Source organism: Theobroma umbraticum, unplaced genomic scaffold (genome assembly GCF_002168275.2).
Source record: "Theobroma umbraticum cultivar Fairchild unplaced genomic scaffold, ASM216827v3 scaffold_44.0, whole genome shotgun sequence".
NCBI classification, from domain to species: domain Eukaryota; kingdom Viridiplantae; phylum Streptophyta; class Magnoliopsida; order Malvales; family Malvaceae; genus Theobroma; species Theobroma umbraticum.
This window is the reverse complement of record NW_018397255.1, coordinates 9,092,330-9,109,122: the sequence shown is the minus strand read 5'-3', so window position 1 is coordinate 9,109,122 and position 16,793 is coordinate 9,092,330. Positions and strand designations below refer to the sequence as shown.

The following is a 16,793-nucleotide window of genomic DNA, read 5'->3' as shown; positions in this document are numbered from 1 at the left end:
CTCTTGTTGAAGTGAGGGAAGATGTCACGATTCTAGTGAGGAGCCTCGAATCCCACGTCAAAGAGAATAAATGGTCCAGCATGCAACCATAAATCCCACATTGAAGAGAAAATCCCAACGCGGAGGTAAGGGAAGATATTATAGTCCTAGATCGGAGCCATGAACCTCACATTGATTATGTATTAGAGTGAGATTAGGCGTTTATGGGTTCACGTCACCTTCTACTTATAAGACACCTTTTGTGGGATAAAACTGTGAGTCTTAGCTGAGCCAAAGTAAATAATACCTCGCAAGTTGGTGTGGACCATGACACTAGCGCATTAGTTTTTGACATATGTCATTGACTGTTCCCATTTTACAAGATTAATTCAGTGCACCAATGGCATAATCTACTCATTAATAATGCCAATTCATTGCACCAATAACATAATCTACTCATTAATAGTGCCAGATCAACATGTTAACCATCAATCCCTATTACAGTTGGTTGTAATAAATTGTAGAAAACTTTGTGGTTGGTCTGTTTAAATTATGAAAAAAAAAAGAGAACTAACTATCATATTTGCTATTAAAACTAAATACATATATAGATTTACTTCACTAAAATCCATATGGTAATAAATTTATAACCGTTATTTTCGCTGTCATTTTAACTAAAATGTTTTATTTTGACCTACTTTTTATTGTTTGCAAGAACATTTTACCATATATAACTTTCTTTCCTAAATTATGTTCATGGAGTGAATTTGGACAAATCATTAACCTTGTTAAGGTTGTATATAAATATTGCTAGTGAGTGCTCATTTCAAGCATATTTTATCTCAAGTTTGCTTACTTGATACCATAAATTTTGATAACAACTTCTTCAAAAAGATCTTTCAGAGTAACCAAGATATGTCAGTGCATCATGTTGCATGGGTTCCATCATCTGATGACTCATGGAAACTCAATTTCGCTGGATGCATTAGTCCTAATGGTGGTGGTTCTGGGTGCGTTCTTCGTGATCAAAATGGCATATTCAAAGCAGCCTATGCAACACCGCTAAAAGATTGTAGAAACCTTATAATGGCAGAATTGATTGCTTTGCACTATGGGCTTCTTATTGCCATACAGTATGGAGTCGATTATATTGAAATTGAAGGAGATCAATCATCCGTGATTCAAATGCTTGTAGGTCAAGCCATACCTTTTTCGAAAATATGTCAAAGGATTCTTGTAGATTGCTTTAAATATATTAAGAGTTTCCGAAGTGTGAAGGTTCGCCAAATATTCGAATATTCGAATGATGCTGCAAATAACATTGCTAGAATCTCAACTGAACTAGATGAACCTTCCCTTTGGAATGGCTACCCTCCTGTGGAAATAGCTAATATCTTAGTTACTGATGTAATTGGTCGTTGGATTTCTTAATTTGCTTATCTTTTCTTTTGTTCATCATTTTAATAAAGTTAATCGGTTTTACAAATGCATATCCATGGGTTGAAAGTTATGGACATGAGAGAAATATTGCAATGTATATTATTCTTCACCACAATTTCTAACAATCTAAATTTAAATTATGATGAATCCTATCTACATATTTCTTCTACATCTATCATCTGTTGTTGGTGTTTTAACATGTTTTAAGGGTATTTTCAACTTTTTACGTTTTTTTCTCCTTTCCTCCTCACCTCTCTCCTTCTGCCCATGCTTGCCATCTCATTCTTCGACAGGTCGATGATATTATGGTCATTTTACGTCTTTTACAATCGGCATTTTGAACATTCGACATGTATATTTCTTTCGGCATAGTGACGGTGATCATGACGAGGCAAATTTGAATCATGAGGGAAGCTAGAAGCTTCCAGATTGCAGAAAAAAGAGTTGTTGTTGTTGTGAAAGAAGAAGAAAGCATGAAGAAAACGGCAGAGGAGAACTTGGAGCAACGAGATTTTCTTTTTTACTTTCTTCGGCTATTTGTTACTTGGTATTACTTTCTCTCTATTTTCGTTTCCTTTGAGTTGGCTTTTATTTTCAAGATCTTTTTTTTAATTGGTTTTTTGGTGCAATATCAACGGCTGCAGAAGTAGGAAAGAGAACTACTAGGGGTGAGTTTTAGACCAGAAAACATTATTCCGCGCATCATACTGTGTTTCATATTTGAGTTGTTGTTGGATTTGTCAAAGCCCAGTAAAACTCTTTCCAAGAAGAAGAATTTCCTACCTGGAAAGCCTCACGAACGAGACTTTGTTTCCACTAATGCTGAACGAAACCATAAAGTGGTTTGTTTTGGCTTTTTGATTGTTATTATTTTAAAAAATTTTACTTCTTTTGTAGTGTAATTGTTACAAATAACAAATGTGATGACTTTTTAGCGTCTTTAAGATGTTTGGATGGCTGAATTTTAGTTACTAGAAAAGGGAATGACCTTAGGGGTCTACTTGATTGAAGTAATAAAGCTCAGGAGCTTTTTTCAGAACATTTGAACTGATTGTGTATGTTGTTTCTGGTTATGGTTATCATATGCTTTGCTGAACTCATGACATAAATTTCTCTGTTTAGAAAACTTAAGCAATTTGATTTAGTTTATACTTTGTATTAACATCACCCAAATGATATTATAAAACTATGGAATTTTGAGTTTTTAGACTTATTATGACAGGTTTTAGTGGTTAGACAAAAGCTTAAGATCAAATCAGGGAAGATTACATCTCAGTGTGCCTGTGAGATTCATGAACCACTCTTAAATCCGAGATTTTGACATCAAATTTTAGTCTCCACTGTTTTTCTGACATTAACTCCTCAAATCCTCCCACCCCAAGCTAAATTATATTAGAAGGAAGTCCTCTTTCTCACTTTTCCATGTATGTTAACCTTTCGATTATTTGACTAAATCTTTCTTGCCCAAATTTACAAATTCTGTTACTGACATGTATGCAGAACTGATTCAAACGTATGTTTCCTAATTATGAGTCAATTTCTTAATTCCATCTTTCATTTGTGGCCTTACTATAGTGGAAGATCCAGGAACCCATTGTCTACATTAGTCATATGTATAGCTAAATCGTTTTATTAATGTTAAATTATGTAAAATTAAGACAAGGGGAGGATTATGGGTAATCCAAAATGGTCATTACATGCGGGAATCAATAAGAAATGTAAGCAGGTGATTGCATTGGGAATGATTAGGTTTTCACTATATATGCCAACATTCATCTCTTATGTTTAAAATATGCTTTTTTGTTTTCTTAATTATGTAAGTACACTTTCATTTTCTTATCAGGAATAAGTTAAGGGAAGCAGCTGAGAATATTGGCCTCATGAAATGAATTTTCCTTAATGGTTGTGGTACCTCTCTTGCCAGTAACTTTTTCTCTTTCTTTTACTTTTTAATTTGTTAAAAAGAATGCGGCTATGATGAGTGTTTTTATTTCACCTTTGTTGTAGATTTTTTACAATTTTAAGATTATCTAGTTGTTCCTAACTATTTTCTCCTATGTTTTTCAACAAACGATATGGTTATTCTTTGGTGAGTTACTACGTTTAAGTTCAAGTTGGTGACTATAAAATTTATTGGATAAAAGGATGAAATTTTGTTTTCCACGCATGGTTTATAAACCTTTTTGTTTTGTAGAGGTTTCGTGAATAGACAGTTAAGATTCTTTTAATCATGGAGGCAAAAGGCTTTGAACCCTATATTGTGATGCTGAATGTGTTGAACAATTCCTTTGTTATAGCTGGGAGACATGAGGAGGCATTATCTATTTACCACCATATAAGAGACAGTGCGAGCCCTTTATGTTATGCATGGATATGGGTGAATTAGTGTTTTTGTTTTGTCTTTATTTTTTTCATTTTGGGGCAGGCATGATAATTTGTAACGTAGGACTCTTGATTTCCTCCATTAATTAATCTTTCAAGATACATTTTTTCTAATTTCGATTTTCTAATTGTTTTGAAGGGTATTAGTCCCGATGGGATTACTTATAGTATGGTCATGAAAGCTTTTATTCGAGCAAAGAAATTTGATAAGGTTCTAACTATAATTGAAGTCTCTAAAGTTACTTGATTAGCTGCAAATTCATCACATATGTCATTTTGCTCATGCATGCTTGTCTCTCGCTAGCTAGGTTCCGGAGGTCTTGGAAATATATAGGGATTTAAGCAAATTTATCACATAGTCTTTGAAGTTACTTGATTGCTAATGTATTTAGATTTATGGTTCCTACTATAAATTGTTGGGATTTCAGCAACCCTTCTAATGTAGATATTTTACTATTAAATGGTCGTAAATTGAGATGTTGTGAAGTTGTGGTATGCATGTTCAAAATAAATGCATGAAAATTCTTTAACCTATTAACCAGAGCAATTTGTTATTTTATTTTATATATATATATATATATATGTAACTTTTTGGCCTAAAATATTCTGTCATTGTACTCGTGTAGATACCAAATTCATTACTTCATTTTTTACCATTAGAAATTGTTTAGAGGAGGCAAAATAATGAGACAGAGGAGGTCAAAACAATGAGACGCAACATGGCTTTTCATTAAGTAGCAATAATATTATAGAATCAGTCTCTTTATGCAGTTATGGATGATCAAAACAAAAAACTTGAGTTAATTACAAAGCAGTATACTACTAAATTGAAAGGATATGCAGACTTCTTTGCATTGAATATTGTAAGAATCTCATATTTGGCTTCAACTATACCGCAAATGTTATTTGTAAACATGTTAAATATCAGTCGTCAAGAACTAGAGTATATTGATTTTACCGTATCAATGATAATAGTCACAGTTGATAACAATGGTAAACAATTTTTAAAAAGGAGTATTTAACAAATGTTTTCGGTTTGCTTCTGATAATGGGGGGTCTTTTCCAGCTTTTCGTAGAAAATGGCAAACGCATTACAGGATTTTTGTTTTTTCTTCCATCCTTCGATTCCTTTGACTCCTTTTTAGTTATGTTGCTTTCATCATAGCACATTGGGAAAGAACATTCACAATTTTTACCATTGATTATTAATTTTTTACCATCCATTTACAATCAACATAAAAATTTACAAAATTTTGTTAACCCAATACATTTTATAAAATTTCAACATCAATTGTTCATAAAATTTTGTAAACTCAATACATTTTGTGAAAAAATACACCTATATAAGTCTTTATAAAATTCTATAAACCTGCTCCGCAGCTTTTCCACTAGTTATATTAACAACTAGAATACCAAATAAAGAAAAGGTATAATTATTTAAATTAATGTCTAGTTGGGAGGGTAGGAGGGTTGGGAAGGATGTGAGGGAAAGAAGACAAGAAAGAGAACTATAGGAAAAAAAAAAAAGGAAAGATAACTGGAAATGTAAAAACGAATGCCACCTAAGTGCTAGAGGTATATCAGCTAAATGTAAAACCCTTTAATTTTAGTTGATTGAATTTATGGAAAGGTCACAATAGCACCCTTAATAAGGCTGAACAATGAATTCCAAATGTAGATCATTCGTTAGTTTATGATTTTTTTAAAAAAAAATTATTTAATTCACGACTTAAAGAGTTTGATTTTTTTTATTTTCCTTTCCTGACTTTTTAAATTGTTTCAAATCTTCTTAGGACAAAGCCGAGATTCAAAGTGAGGGGGCCAATATACATTAAGTTAAGCTTATTTTAGCAAGAATTAAGTTAAGAAAAATAAAAAAAATAGTGTTTTACTATTTATTTTTTATATATTTTAAAATAAATAAATTAACTTAAAGTTTGTTTGCATAAAAGTTTTTGTAATTTATTTTTTGATGTTATCCACACAATATCCATAGTTAAAATAATTTTTTGGGAAAATACAATTTAATGAACAATGTCATAATCTATAAGTTTGAAAATCTAACTGTTCGATATGTACTAGGGTTGTCATTATTATTTTTTTATTTAAATGTGATTGGTCATCTATTTGAATCAAATTTTTAAAATGTTATTCTAATCTTAGATTAAATTTATTTATTTTTTTAAAAAATAAGTTCTTATCTATCTAACAACTGTAAAGTTCAAAAATACTATTATACACAAGGGAATATGGATCCAAGGTATCAGAACTTTTTATATTGGATGCAAACTTTGGAACAATGTCACCAAGGACATTGTTCAACCCACAAGTGGGGTTGATGAGATTGCTACTTGAAGATTAGCATAGTTAAAATCATCATATCCTGACGTGGTTTTATTAACACCTCTGTTCCGACTAGTCATATTCAATTTGCTGATTTTGAGAGAACGAAAGTGATTTGAGATTTTCAAGCCACTAGGTATAAATTTTCTAGACTTGCTCACTATTATCAGTTGTGGACTACTTCTCAAATTGCAATCCGACCTAAAAACGATCAAATTTTTTTCCCAAGTTTAACCTATTTGGAATTAATTTACTCATGTTAAAATCAATAAGGATTGTCTTCATCTTGTTCAAGTTATTAAGGATTTTCGTCCGGAATATGAAGCTGTCAATACATAATTGCTAATTGAATACCACTTTTGACACTAGATGCTACTGTCTAAGAAACTACTTTTGAGGAGACGCATTTTGGCCTAGATAAATTTTCACAAACTGGCGTTGCTCTTGCTACAACTCATTCTAGGCCATCAAACCATAAGTCTGGAGCTAAGTTCTGCAAGAATCATTGCCAAAAAGGTCACAACTTTTCTGATTGTTGCACGATTGACTGTAAGCATTGTTGCAAGGTTGGAATTATTATTTAAAATAGTCATGTGTACCCACTAAAACCTCTAGGTGGAACCTCTAAATCTAAGGGAGATTTTTAAACATATGGATCTTCATCCATCATCATTGTTGCATCAGAAAGAAATACTGCTTTCACTTTAAGTGATATTGAGGTTTTGCTAAAACAGGTTATCTGTTCCTATTCTCCTTGTCACATTGCCCTATTTATTACTCAAGGTAATTCATCTAGACTCCTTAGTTTAGGTATTTGCACTTCAAATTGGGTAACAAATTGTTACCACCGAAATCTTGGTCAGGTAACAAAACAATATGTTAAAACCATTTCTTGTACTTAAATGTTCATGTACATGTGTTATGTTATCAAATATCAACAAGAGTATAAACATTTTACATCGAATGTCCTTACCCAAAAAGATTATCAAAATTAACATAACCAATTATATTTTTTTATCATCTTTGATGCTCGTGATTGATGGTTAAGTCACAATTCACTATTTTTTTTATATGCTAATTTCATGCATAATCCTCGACTACTGATCTGGTTGTAATAGCAATAGATCCTCACATTTATCATTGATTGTTCCCATCTAGAGTATTTGTAATTAGATCTAGTCACTTACAGGTTCGGTATGGTGCACCAAATGAAAACCTACTCATTAATAGTGCTAGATCAACATGTTGACCACTAATCTCTATTACAGCTGGTTGTACTAGATTGTAAAAACAAATCCTATTGTTGGTCTTTGTAAATTATGAAAGAAAATAAAAAACTAATTATCTTATTTGTTACCATAACTAAAAAGAAATATACTTCACTAAAATCAATATGATAAAAAATTTTATGTCGATATTTTGGATATTGTATTTTGACCTAGTTTGTGTGCCATATCAATGTACCTCTTATCATGTATAACTTCTTTTTCCTTAATTATGTTCATAGAGTGGATTTGTACAAGTCATTAGCCTTCTTAAGGTCATATATTGCTCATGAGTGATCACTTCAACCCTCTTTTGATAACAAGTTCTTCACAATAAATCTTACATAATAACCAAGATAAGTTGGAGAATCGCGTCTCATGGATTCTAGCATCTGATGACTCATAGAAACTCTATTTTGTTGGATGTAATTGGTCTTCACGGTGGTGGCTCTGGGTTCATTCTTCGTGATCAAAACGTTGTATTCAAAGTAGCCTCTGCAAGACAGTTGCCAAATTGCAAAGACCTTACAATGGTGGAATTGACTGCTTTGCACCATGGCTCATTATAGCTATAACGTATGGCATCAATTATATTGAAATCGTAGGATATATATCAATCACACGTGATCCAAATGCTTGCCAGTCAACAAGCCACACCATTTTTAGAAGTATATACAAGTACTCTCACAGATTGCTATGAATATATTTGAAATTTTCAAAATGTGAAGGTTCGTCAGATATATGAATATTCCAATGATGCTGCAATCATCATTGCTACAATTGCAACTGACCTCGAAGAACCTTTGTTTTGGGATGGCTTTCCTCTTGTAATTATTAATGTAATTGGTAGTGGGATTTCTTAATTTATTTCGTGATCTTTTCTTTTCTTCATCATTGTATTAAGTTTAATCAAGTTTACAAATGCAAATTAACGGGTTGAAAGGTATGTACAAGAAAATCTCTAATAGGTAGATATTGCTTAGTGAGTATAAAGGTATATATTACTCTTGAAAATCTAGAAGTTTATTTTTTTTCAGCCATTTTTAGAGAAAAAAAAATCTCTTTGTTGCCTTTCTTGAAAACTTTTAATTTCTTCTTCGAATTGAACCTACATTGTTCTATAAATTTAACAACTTAGTTTGATGCTTTGATTTAACTATAGGCTAAGGATGATAAACTTATTTGATTTGGCACAGTTGACAATATAAATGTCAATCAGATTAATGTACCAATACCAGATTTCAGTAAGAAACATAATTTAAATAAATATTTTAAAACCAGTATACTTAATTGATATGATTAGAATTGAATTCTATAATTAGAATGATGAAATTGATCAATTAAACTAATTGCCCTGTGCTTTAAGATAGTATGAAGTTTTTGACAAATGCCAATGCCTAATCAATAAATTTAATGTTTATGTCCAGCTTGAGCAGCAAAGAAACTTTGGGAATAAGTCTATTCCACATTATTCTCTGCAGGTTTTTGTTTATACATTATGCTGTAAAATATAAATTGCCCGGGACTTGTTTATACATCATATAAAAATACTATACTTCAAACTCTATCCGGTTCACAGAAGGTAGCAAACAAGCTAACAGTTTCAGCTAAGCAGTTCAACAACCAAAATGCTACATCTATAAATAGAATCACGTCTAGCAAAAGTACTGCTGGTTCAAACTCCTCTGAAATAGAAAGTACTGGACTTAAGGGTTGATTGGTCTTTTAAATTGGGGCTTTCTCTCTTCAGCAATCAACTGTAGCTGAACTGGCACTTCTCAGAACCTGTCACATTTTTCATTACAAAAATGTTATTAAAATGAGCAAATACATATCTTAAAGTTAACCAAGTATTTAAAGAAAAAGAAACACGAAAAGATGAATAAATCTTTGGAATAATATTTCTATTTGCATATTGGGAAGTAGAGATTGTGGCATTAAATCAAACTTACTAGGATCAACGGTAACAAGCATGGCAGTCCCTCCAAAGTCACAAGTTCCACCTGTCCCCTTGGTGTTTTGCCAGTAGCTGTTGAAAGCATATGAAGCATGCGAAATCAATGTATTGGGTTGAAAGCAGGCCTCATTCGGCTGGATAGACTTGCAATCTGCACCAGACCCACATGCATAGTCCATGGCTGCCTGGATTATCGGATCAGGTACGGTCGGCTTAGCAACACACCAAACACCAGACTTTGACGCTTTGCTTGGAGGGGGCGGCCCCAAAGGCTGTGGGTTCACCATTGGCGGTTCATAAATGGGTGGGCCTGGAACATGTTTAGGGGGGCTGGGAACATGTTTTGGTGGGCTAGGCTGATATTGAGGAGGACTTGGGAAAATGCTAGGTGGACTGAGCCCATGTTCAGGGGGATTTGCTGGAGGGGTGTGAATGTAACCAGGTGGTGGAGGAGTTGCTAGTCCGTAGCTCATTGGAGATGGCGGACGGATGGAAGGTGATTGTGGGTTGAATGGAGGGTACTGATAAAACGGAGGAGAGTGGTCAGGCTGAGGAAGTGGTGATAGTGAGTCAAAAGGTGGTAAATAGAAAGGTGAGTTTATGGTATATGGATCAACATTGGAGTTGACACGATTTGTTATTTTTAGTCTGTTGATCAAGTCGCTGATTGGACTTTTCTGGAGCTTTGAGCCTTGTTGCTTCCATATGTGAACCACAATTCTGGCATCTAATAAAAAACAAGACACAAGAAACAAATGTATGAACCATACATATAGTGCAAAAAATAACACTCTAACAGACTACATTCAACCTTAGAGAGTGTAAATATGTTTAGATGATAAATCCTTCATGTAGATTTATCAAAAACTTGGAATTGAATCTGACTCAAAAAGAGAAAAATAAAGGATATATATGATTGGGGGGGAATTTACATACCACAGCTAGTGAAGAGAATGGTGGGTAAAATGGAAATGCATACGACCGAAAGGAGCAATCTTGGATAGTGCCCCCTTGCATCCATGGCTCTGAGCAAAGCTTGAGAGTACTGACTGAGATGACCAACTCTTTGGGGATGAACTAGGTGCATAAATATAGAATGTTAAACGAGCCAAGGACATTTAGCTAACAGGGAAAAGGAGAATGGAGCAAAAGAAGCGGGCCGGAAAGCTGAATTATCAACATAGGAAAACTAAAGAAGATTCCAAGCCAATAGTTGGTATTGTCACACTAACACATAGATGGGCTAAGAATAAATGGAATGCACTTCTTTTAGCTAGTTAGAATATATGCTTGCTTGGCGATGGAGGAAAATAGGGAGAAAAATTTTGAGGTCTTGTACTTTCGTTTTGCTTGCTTTCCACTCAAAGTCAAAGAGCACTTTGTCTGGAATCCTCTCATCTAGAATCCTGAAAACCATCCTAGCGAAATGTTCCAGCAAACAGTAATGCATGCAGGAAAGAACCAAACTTCAACAGGAAACACAGTATTAAACATTGTATTTGCATTCTTGCATTTTTCCAAGTCATCCCCGTACCGAACTGAAGCTTCAGGGATGTGGCAGATCCATCTTAAGTTTCTTAAAGCTTCTCTGTGAAGTTGCACACGTATTACACGCATTCAAATAATTTGGTTTTGAAAGCTCTGGAAGCCATATCATGGTGATTTGGCATGCGCATGAACACGAAGCAAAAGATAATAATCCATGGGAGGAGAAAAGACTTGAGCAAAAGATGGGCATTATCTTATGCTTATTGCTAAAGGCATTGCAATTCCGAAGACGCCACTCCAAACTAAACCTTCAAAATCCTTGCCTGGAATATATTTCTTCTACTTTGGCCAGAAGATTACATTGTAAACTCTCTTGTACGTCATATGGATATTAAGTCCTCAATAGAGTTCAAACTTATAGGGCGGCCATCAACCTGTAAGACAGAACATCAATCCTCGCCACTCACTGAGCCAACTTTGCTAAAGCATTTGAAATTTAACTTGAATTCAAATATTATTAGGTTCTCAGTTCACTAAATCATATTATCTATGTACTCTTTGGAAGCAAGTTGATAAGCTTTTTCACAATATAAAGGGTTAAAATGGATAAAGCACCAAGAACGAATAATGGGGTTTTCTGCAACCTCCATTTTACTGCCTCATATTCGCAGTTGATTCTAACATTTGACGAAGATTCCGGTGCTTTCATTGATCTTGAGCCATTCTAACGCAAAAGAGATTCCTATCACTTCAGATCGGTAACTTAGATTTAGATGGGGGAAGTGAACAACAAAGCATATTCTATTGGTCTGCTGTTCATCCCCCTCCATTTGAAATCACGTCCACAAATCATTTCCTTTTAACCATAGTAATTAAATTAACAAATTTACACATTCTATTACCATCCAACCATCTAATTTAATTGCTGATGTGAATGGGATATATCCATGACAATCCTGTTTCAATCCTGTTTATCAAGAGTCCAAATGATGCATCTAACAACAAACCAATTAACCAAATCACCAGCTTCTAAAAACAAAATAAACAACTTACCAACAACTTCATAATGCCAAGGAATTGCAAAAACTTCTCAATTTAATAAAATTCTCCAAAACAGGATTACAAACGTAATACCAAAGGTTTTCTAAACCTGCTTCAACTCACTGATAATATGAAAACAAAACTAATGTCTTAAACCAGTAAAATAACAAAAACAAAGCCCTCAAAAAGCAACCTTACTTCTTGTCTTCTTTCTCAGCCTCAGCCGCCTTCTTCATTCTGGCACCAATATGGCGCTCATTCATTCGTTCAACACGGAGCTTGTTATAGGCCTTGAATGACTTCATCTCCTCTGTGACCTTCACAAGCTCAACAGAAGGCTTCTCAAGAGAAATAGGCATGTATGGTCCTTGGACTTGGGTTGCAGTTGCAAGCTCCTCAGCAGCAGAATCACCAGCCTATAGAAACACAGAATAAAAAAAGTTAAAATGCACTAAACAAAGATAAAGGATTAACAATTAATCACTGCAGATAGGCAACATAAAAATACCTTAAACTTGCGCGCACGTCTTGGGAAGACAACTAGTTTGGCCTTGTACGTCTTAAGCCTCTGAACATTGGCTTGAAGACCCTCAAGTGATCGGTTCTTACGGCGGTGATCAACTGCGATACCAATGGTAGGTGCAAGTTTCTTTGAAATACCAGCAGCCTGATTAGAAAATAAGATGAGTGTCACATTCGTTACAAGCACATGCAAACTACAGCAGGTGGGAATTATAATTCATCCATCATATCTGCAACACGGATCCCTATACACATTTATAAAAGAACCGGCAGAATTCATTGATTATTTTAATTCTTAACTGTTCAATTTTAAACTTGATTGCCGATAAAGGCGTTAATAATATTTAAAGTTCTCATAGGCAGAGAGACAAAATATTTCTTTACTCACTTGAAATTAGTGTGAGCAGTTCAAAGGAAGTTAAGAGATCCTAAGAGATCGAGGTTCAATCAAGGTTCTACAATTACTGAGAATAAATACTACACTTAAGAGATCGAGGCCTTCTAAAAATAACCCAAAATTGCAAAACAAATAAAAAGAAAAAGAAATGGAGAAAATAAAACAGCATACCTTAAGCTCTTCAAGAGTGAAACCCTTGCCAGCTCTCAACTTCATGTTGTACTTCAAAGTCTGGCCATGAACAATTGGGCGAAGAGGTCCAGAAGTTGGCCTTGGAAAGATCCTTACCGCCTTCTTTTGCCTTGCTGGAAATCCCAAAACCCCATTACACGTCAATTTTAGCCACTAATTCTCTTAACAGGAAAACAAAACAGAAAAGCCATAGTGACAAAAGACCCACCAATCCTTCTTCTGGCCTTTCTTGCCGGCTGATTGAACCAAGTTTTCACATAGTTCTGCCAGTGCTTCCTAAAGTGGCCATTGGGTATAACATTGTTATGCTTAACCATGACTTACCTGAAATTTCATGCAAATACAAACCAAAATGTCAAATGATTATAACGAGGAAATGAAAAAATGAGAATAAGAAATGAAAGGAAATAAGCGGAGGACCTTCGGTTGGAGGTGGCTGGGGAGAGAGAGATGGTGGAGGATCGGCGCAAAGAAGAATGAACCCCCTTTAGCCCTCTTTTTAGGGTTTTTCTCGACTGCAGCATATTTATATACTGCTTCTGGTTTAGATCTGACGGCTGTTCACTTAACCCTAGCAATCTGACGGTGTAAAAGGAGTGGGTTTGTACATATATGTATATCCAAACTGAAATGGGCCAATACTCTGGAGGCCCAAAATAGGAGAATTACTAAAAAAAATATCAAAAATGTATTAAACGGATACTACTTCCATATGTAAAAAGTTATGTTTTTTGAAAGGTTAAAAAAAATAACCTAAAATTAATATGAATTTTAATGATTAATATAAATATTTTTTTTAAAAAAAAGATAAAAGTACCAATTTTTTGGACTAAGATAGCTCCACATAAAAAAATTTTCAATAATTAAAAATAATTTAAATAAATATAACTATTTTTAGACTAGACAAATCTACACAAAATATAAGTCTTAAAATAGAAATATAATTTCATAAATTAAGATAACTTAACATATTAAACTTAAAAAAATAATTTCACCATAACACAACTACGTAATTGCTCAAAAGATTTTAACATTTATAAGGTACAACTTTACAAGATTAATTTTAACTATAAACTGTTTCAAATTTTCTAATTTGTCTTCACAAATATTGTCATGTGTTAGCGAATCAATATAGATATCCTTTTTTAGCATAGTAACTCTGAAAAACATATTCTTCTTAATTTTTTACATCTATCTATTTAATTTGCTTTAACATAGATTTTATGCAACAACCTTTTTACCTTTTTTTTTTTTTCTCTTTGATTGTTTATGTTGTTTTATAAGTAGCCATAATTTCATGATCTTTTGCTCAATATCTTTACTTTTGATGCATTACTCACATAATTTATCTTTGAGTGCTTTTTCTACTAAATCAATAATTTATCTTTGCTCATCAACAAAGATAAATCAATATATTAACCATCAATCTCTATTACAGTTGATTGTGCTAGACAGTAGAATAGTTTTAATGAGACCTTTTAAATTATGAAAATAGAAATAGTAATCTCATTTGTTACCATAAAACAAAGATATTATCATTTTGTAGTAAAATGTTGTGTTCTAGCCTACCCAAAAAATTAAGGTAGCCCTTACCCTTCATATTTTGGTTGTAATTTCTATCTTTATCCTTAGCTAAAAAATCATCCAAATTATGGTCGTCAATGATCATTTTCAATCATCTCCAGTTGCTGCGATTTATGGTCAACTCATCATTCAATAATTTTTATATGTGAATTCAAAATCCAATTCTTTACTACTCAATTTGGTTGTTGTAACATTAGATTGTTTCATAAATGATATAATCTTATCAATGACTCTGTCAATCTATAACACCTTTAACTAGATCTGATCACTTACAAGAGCAATTCAGTGTACTGGTGGCATGTTCTACTCATTAACAATGACAGTTAACATGTTGACAGACAATCACTATTGGAGCTAGTTATGTTGTCATAGAATATTTTGTGGTAGGTCTTTTCAAATTATGAAAAGAGAGTAGTTAACTCATTTGTTACTATCAACGTAAAAGATAAATATTTACTTCACGAAAAGCTATGGTAATAAATTTTACAACCATTATTTTTACGACCGTCATTTTTAACTAAAATGCTATATTCTAACTTATAGTCTTATATATTGTTTTTAAGACATTTTACCTCCACATTTTCCTTGAAATTTCAATCTTGTCCTTGCACAGAAAATCATTAAATTAAGGTTGTTGTTGATCATTTTCAATCATCTCCAATGCTTGTGATTTATGGCCAAGTAATCATTTGTGATTTATGGTCAACTAATTATTCATAAATTTTTTATATGCAAATTTCAAATCTAATTCTCTACAACTTGATTTGGTTGTTATGACATTAGAGGTTACATAAATGATATAATCTTATCAATGGTTGTGCCAATTTAAAATGTTTTTAACTAAATCTAATCACTTACAAGAAGGATTCAATGCATCAATGACATGTTTTGCTCAATAACAATGACAGATCAACATAGGAATGTCAATGGGTATCTTACAATCAAATTTCCTACATTACTCGACCCAATTAAATAATATTAAAGTACCCGATAATCAAGTTCAAGTAGAGCTTGGGTAGTATACTACTACCTGTCATGAGTTTGAGTAGGGTTCAAGTAAGGACCTTTGGATGTTTATTATTTGAACTCGATTATAAATAATTATTTTTATTATTAAATTTTAGTTATATATTATTTTTTATAAATTTCTTATAATTAATGTATTACTAACATTCATTAATTGTCTTAAATATTGATTTCAAATTTTAATTTATTAGTTTAGTTTTGTTTAATAATATACATAAAAATTGATTTTAAATTTATTTGAATCAAGTATTTAATGGGTATATGTATTTAACGAGTAATATTTAGAATATTCAGGTATGGATATAGATATGAGTACAAGTTCAAGCAACAATACAAAAATTTAATTAGGTATTTAAAGGATTCAAGTATCCTATCAATAACAAAGTTAGGATTAAGGTACCTTCCCCATTGACATCCCTATATCTACATGTTGACCACCAATCCTTATTACAATTGGCTTGCTAGATCGTAAATATTTGACATAATACTTAAAAAAAATCTTTAATTATTCAAAAAAAATTAAATAAGCTTTTATTCTTTTATTGCTTTCAATCAAGTTTCAATTTACTTTTATTTTGAGTTAAATAGGCTTTTATAACTAATAATTGATGAATTGTTATTAATTAAAATATCACTTGTTATTTTTACATCATGTGACATTGACACGGCATGCTAACATATCATAATAAATGGTGACATGACATGTTGATGTGACATGATGATATGACCTTATGACTTTCACTCTTCACTTCAATATCACATCACCATTATATGGTTATAATATAACAAGTGATATTTTGATTAATGACAAGTGATTAATTATTAGTTATAAGGGTCTATTTAACCTAAAATAAATGTACATTGGCTTGATTCGGCATAATAGAAGAATAAAAGCTTATTTGAATTTTCTTGAATAATTTAGGAGTTTTTTCAAGTATTATGCCTAAATATTTTATAGTTTGTGTCTTAAAACTCCGAAAAAGATGTAGTCATCTCACTTGTTACCATCAAAGGTAAAAGATAAAGATTTACTTCATTGAAGCGAATATGGAAATAAATTTTATAGTTATCTAAAGTACTATGATTTTAGCCTCTGAAGGGCCTTTAACGTTTGACACGTGGAATTGTAAATTGCTTGTTGCATGAAGGGTGTTTTGAGGATGGTTTTTTTTTTTTT

General features: G+C 32.6%; 3 protein-coding genes across 3 annotated transcripts; 1 reads left to right on the top strand and 2 right to left on the bottom strand.

Moving 5' to 3' along the window:
• The first annotated feature begins 894 nt into the window (after nt 1-894).
• LOC110410010 (uncharacterized) lies at nt 895-1,410 on the top strand. Its single transcript, XM_089785757.1, has one exon. It carries the CDS (start codon nt 895-897, stop codon nt 1,408-1,410), a length of 516 nt encoding a protein of 171 aa, XP_089641883.1.
• Nucleotides 1,411-8,803: 7,393 nt separating this feature from the next.
• LOC110409351 (uncharacterized) lies at nt 8,804-11,236 on the bottom strand. The gene is made up of 3 exons (XM_021418663.2): nt 10,303-11,236; nt 9,362-10,093; nt 8,804-9,194 (listed from the first exon to the last, which is right to left on the bottom strand). Exons 1-3 carry the CDS (start codon nt 10,451-10,453, stop codon nt 9,163-9,165), a joined length of 915 nt encoding a protein of 304 aa, XP_021274338.1. The 5' UTR covers nt 10,454-11,236; the 3' UTR covers nt 8,804-9,162.
• A 695-nt stretch (nt 11,237-11,931) lies between these two features.
• On the bottom strand, nt 11,932-13,509 carry LOC110409179 (large ribosomal subunit protein eL13z). Its single transcript, XM_021418448.2, has 5 exons — nt 13,427-13,509; nt 13,215-13,330; nt 12,986-13,119; nt 12,404-12,562; nt 11,932-12,311 (listed from the first exon to the last, which is right to left on the bottom strand). The coding sequence occupies exons 2-5, from the start codon at nt 13,321-13,323 to the stop codon at nt 12,090-12,092; spliced, it is 624 nt and encodes a 207-aa protein (XP_021274123.1). The 5' UTR covers nt 13,324-13,330; nt 13,427-13,509; the 3' UTR covers nt 11,932-12,089.
• Between the last annotated feature and the right edge of the window lie 3,284 nt (nt 13,510-16,793).

Bases quoted from the DNA above. Each gene is read 5' to 3' on its own strand.
- LOC110409351 (XM_021418663.2), bottom strand. From the start codon at position 10,453: ATGCACCTAGTTCATCCCCAAAGAGTTGGTCATCTCAGTCAGTACTCT. The intron at 10,094-10,302 runs GTATGTAAATTC...GTTTTTTATTAG, and splicing joins CATTCTCTTCACTAGCTGTG to ATGCCAGAATTGTGGTTCAC. The intron at 9,195-9,361 runs GTAAGTTTGATT...AAAATGTGACAG, and splicing joins GCTTGTTACCGTTGATCCTA to GTTCTGAGAAGTGCCAGTTC.
- LOC110409179 (XM_021418448.2), bottom strand. From the start codon at position 13,323: ATGGTTAAGCATAACAATGTTATACCCAATGGCCACTTTAGGAAGCAC. The intron at 13,120-13,214 runs GTGGGTCTTTTG...TGGGATTTCCAG, and splicing joins AAAGGCCAGAAGAAGGATTG to CAAGGCAAAAGAAGGCGGTA. The intron at 12,563-12,985 runs GTATGCTGTTTT...TTTTCTAATCAG, and splicing joins TCACTCTTGAAGAGCTTAAG to GCTGCTGGTATTTCAAAGAA.
- LOC110410010 (XM_089785757.1), top strand. From the start codon at position 895: ATGTCAGTGCATCATGTTGCATGGGTTCCATCATCTGATGACTCATGG.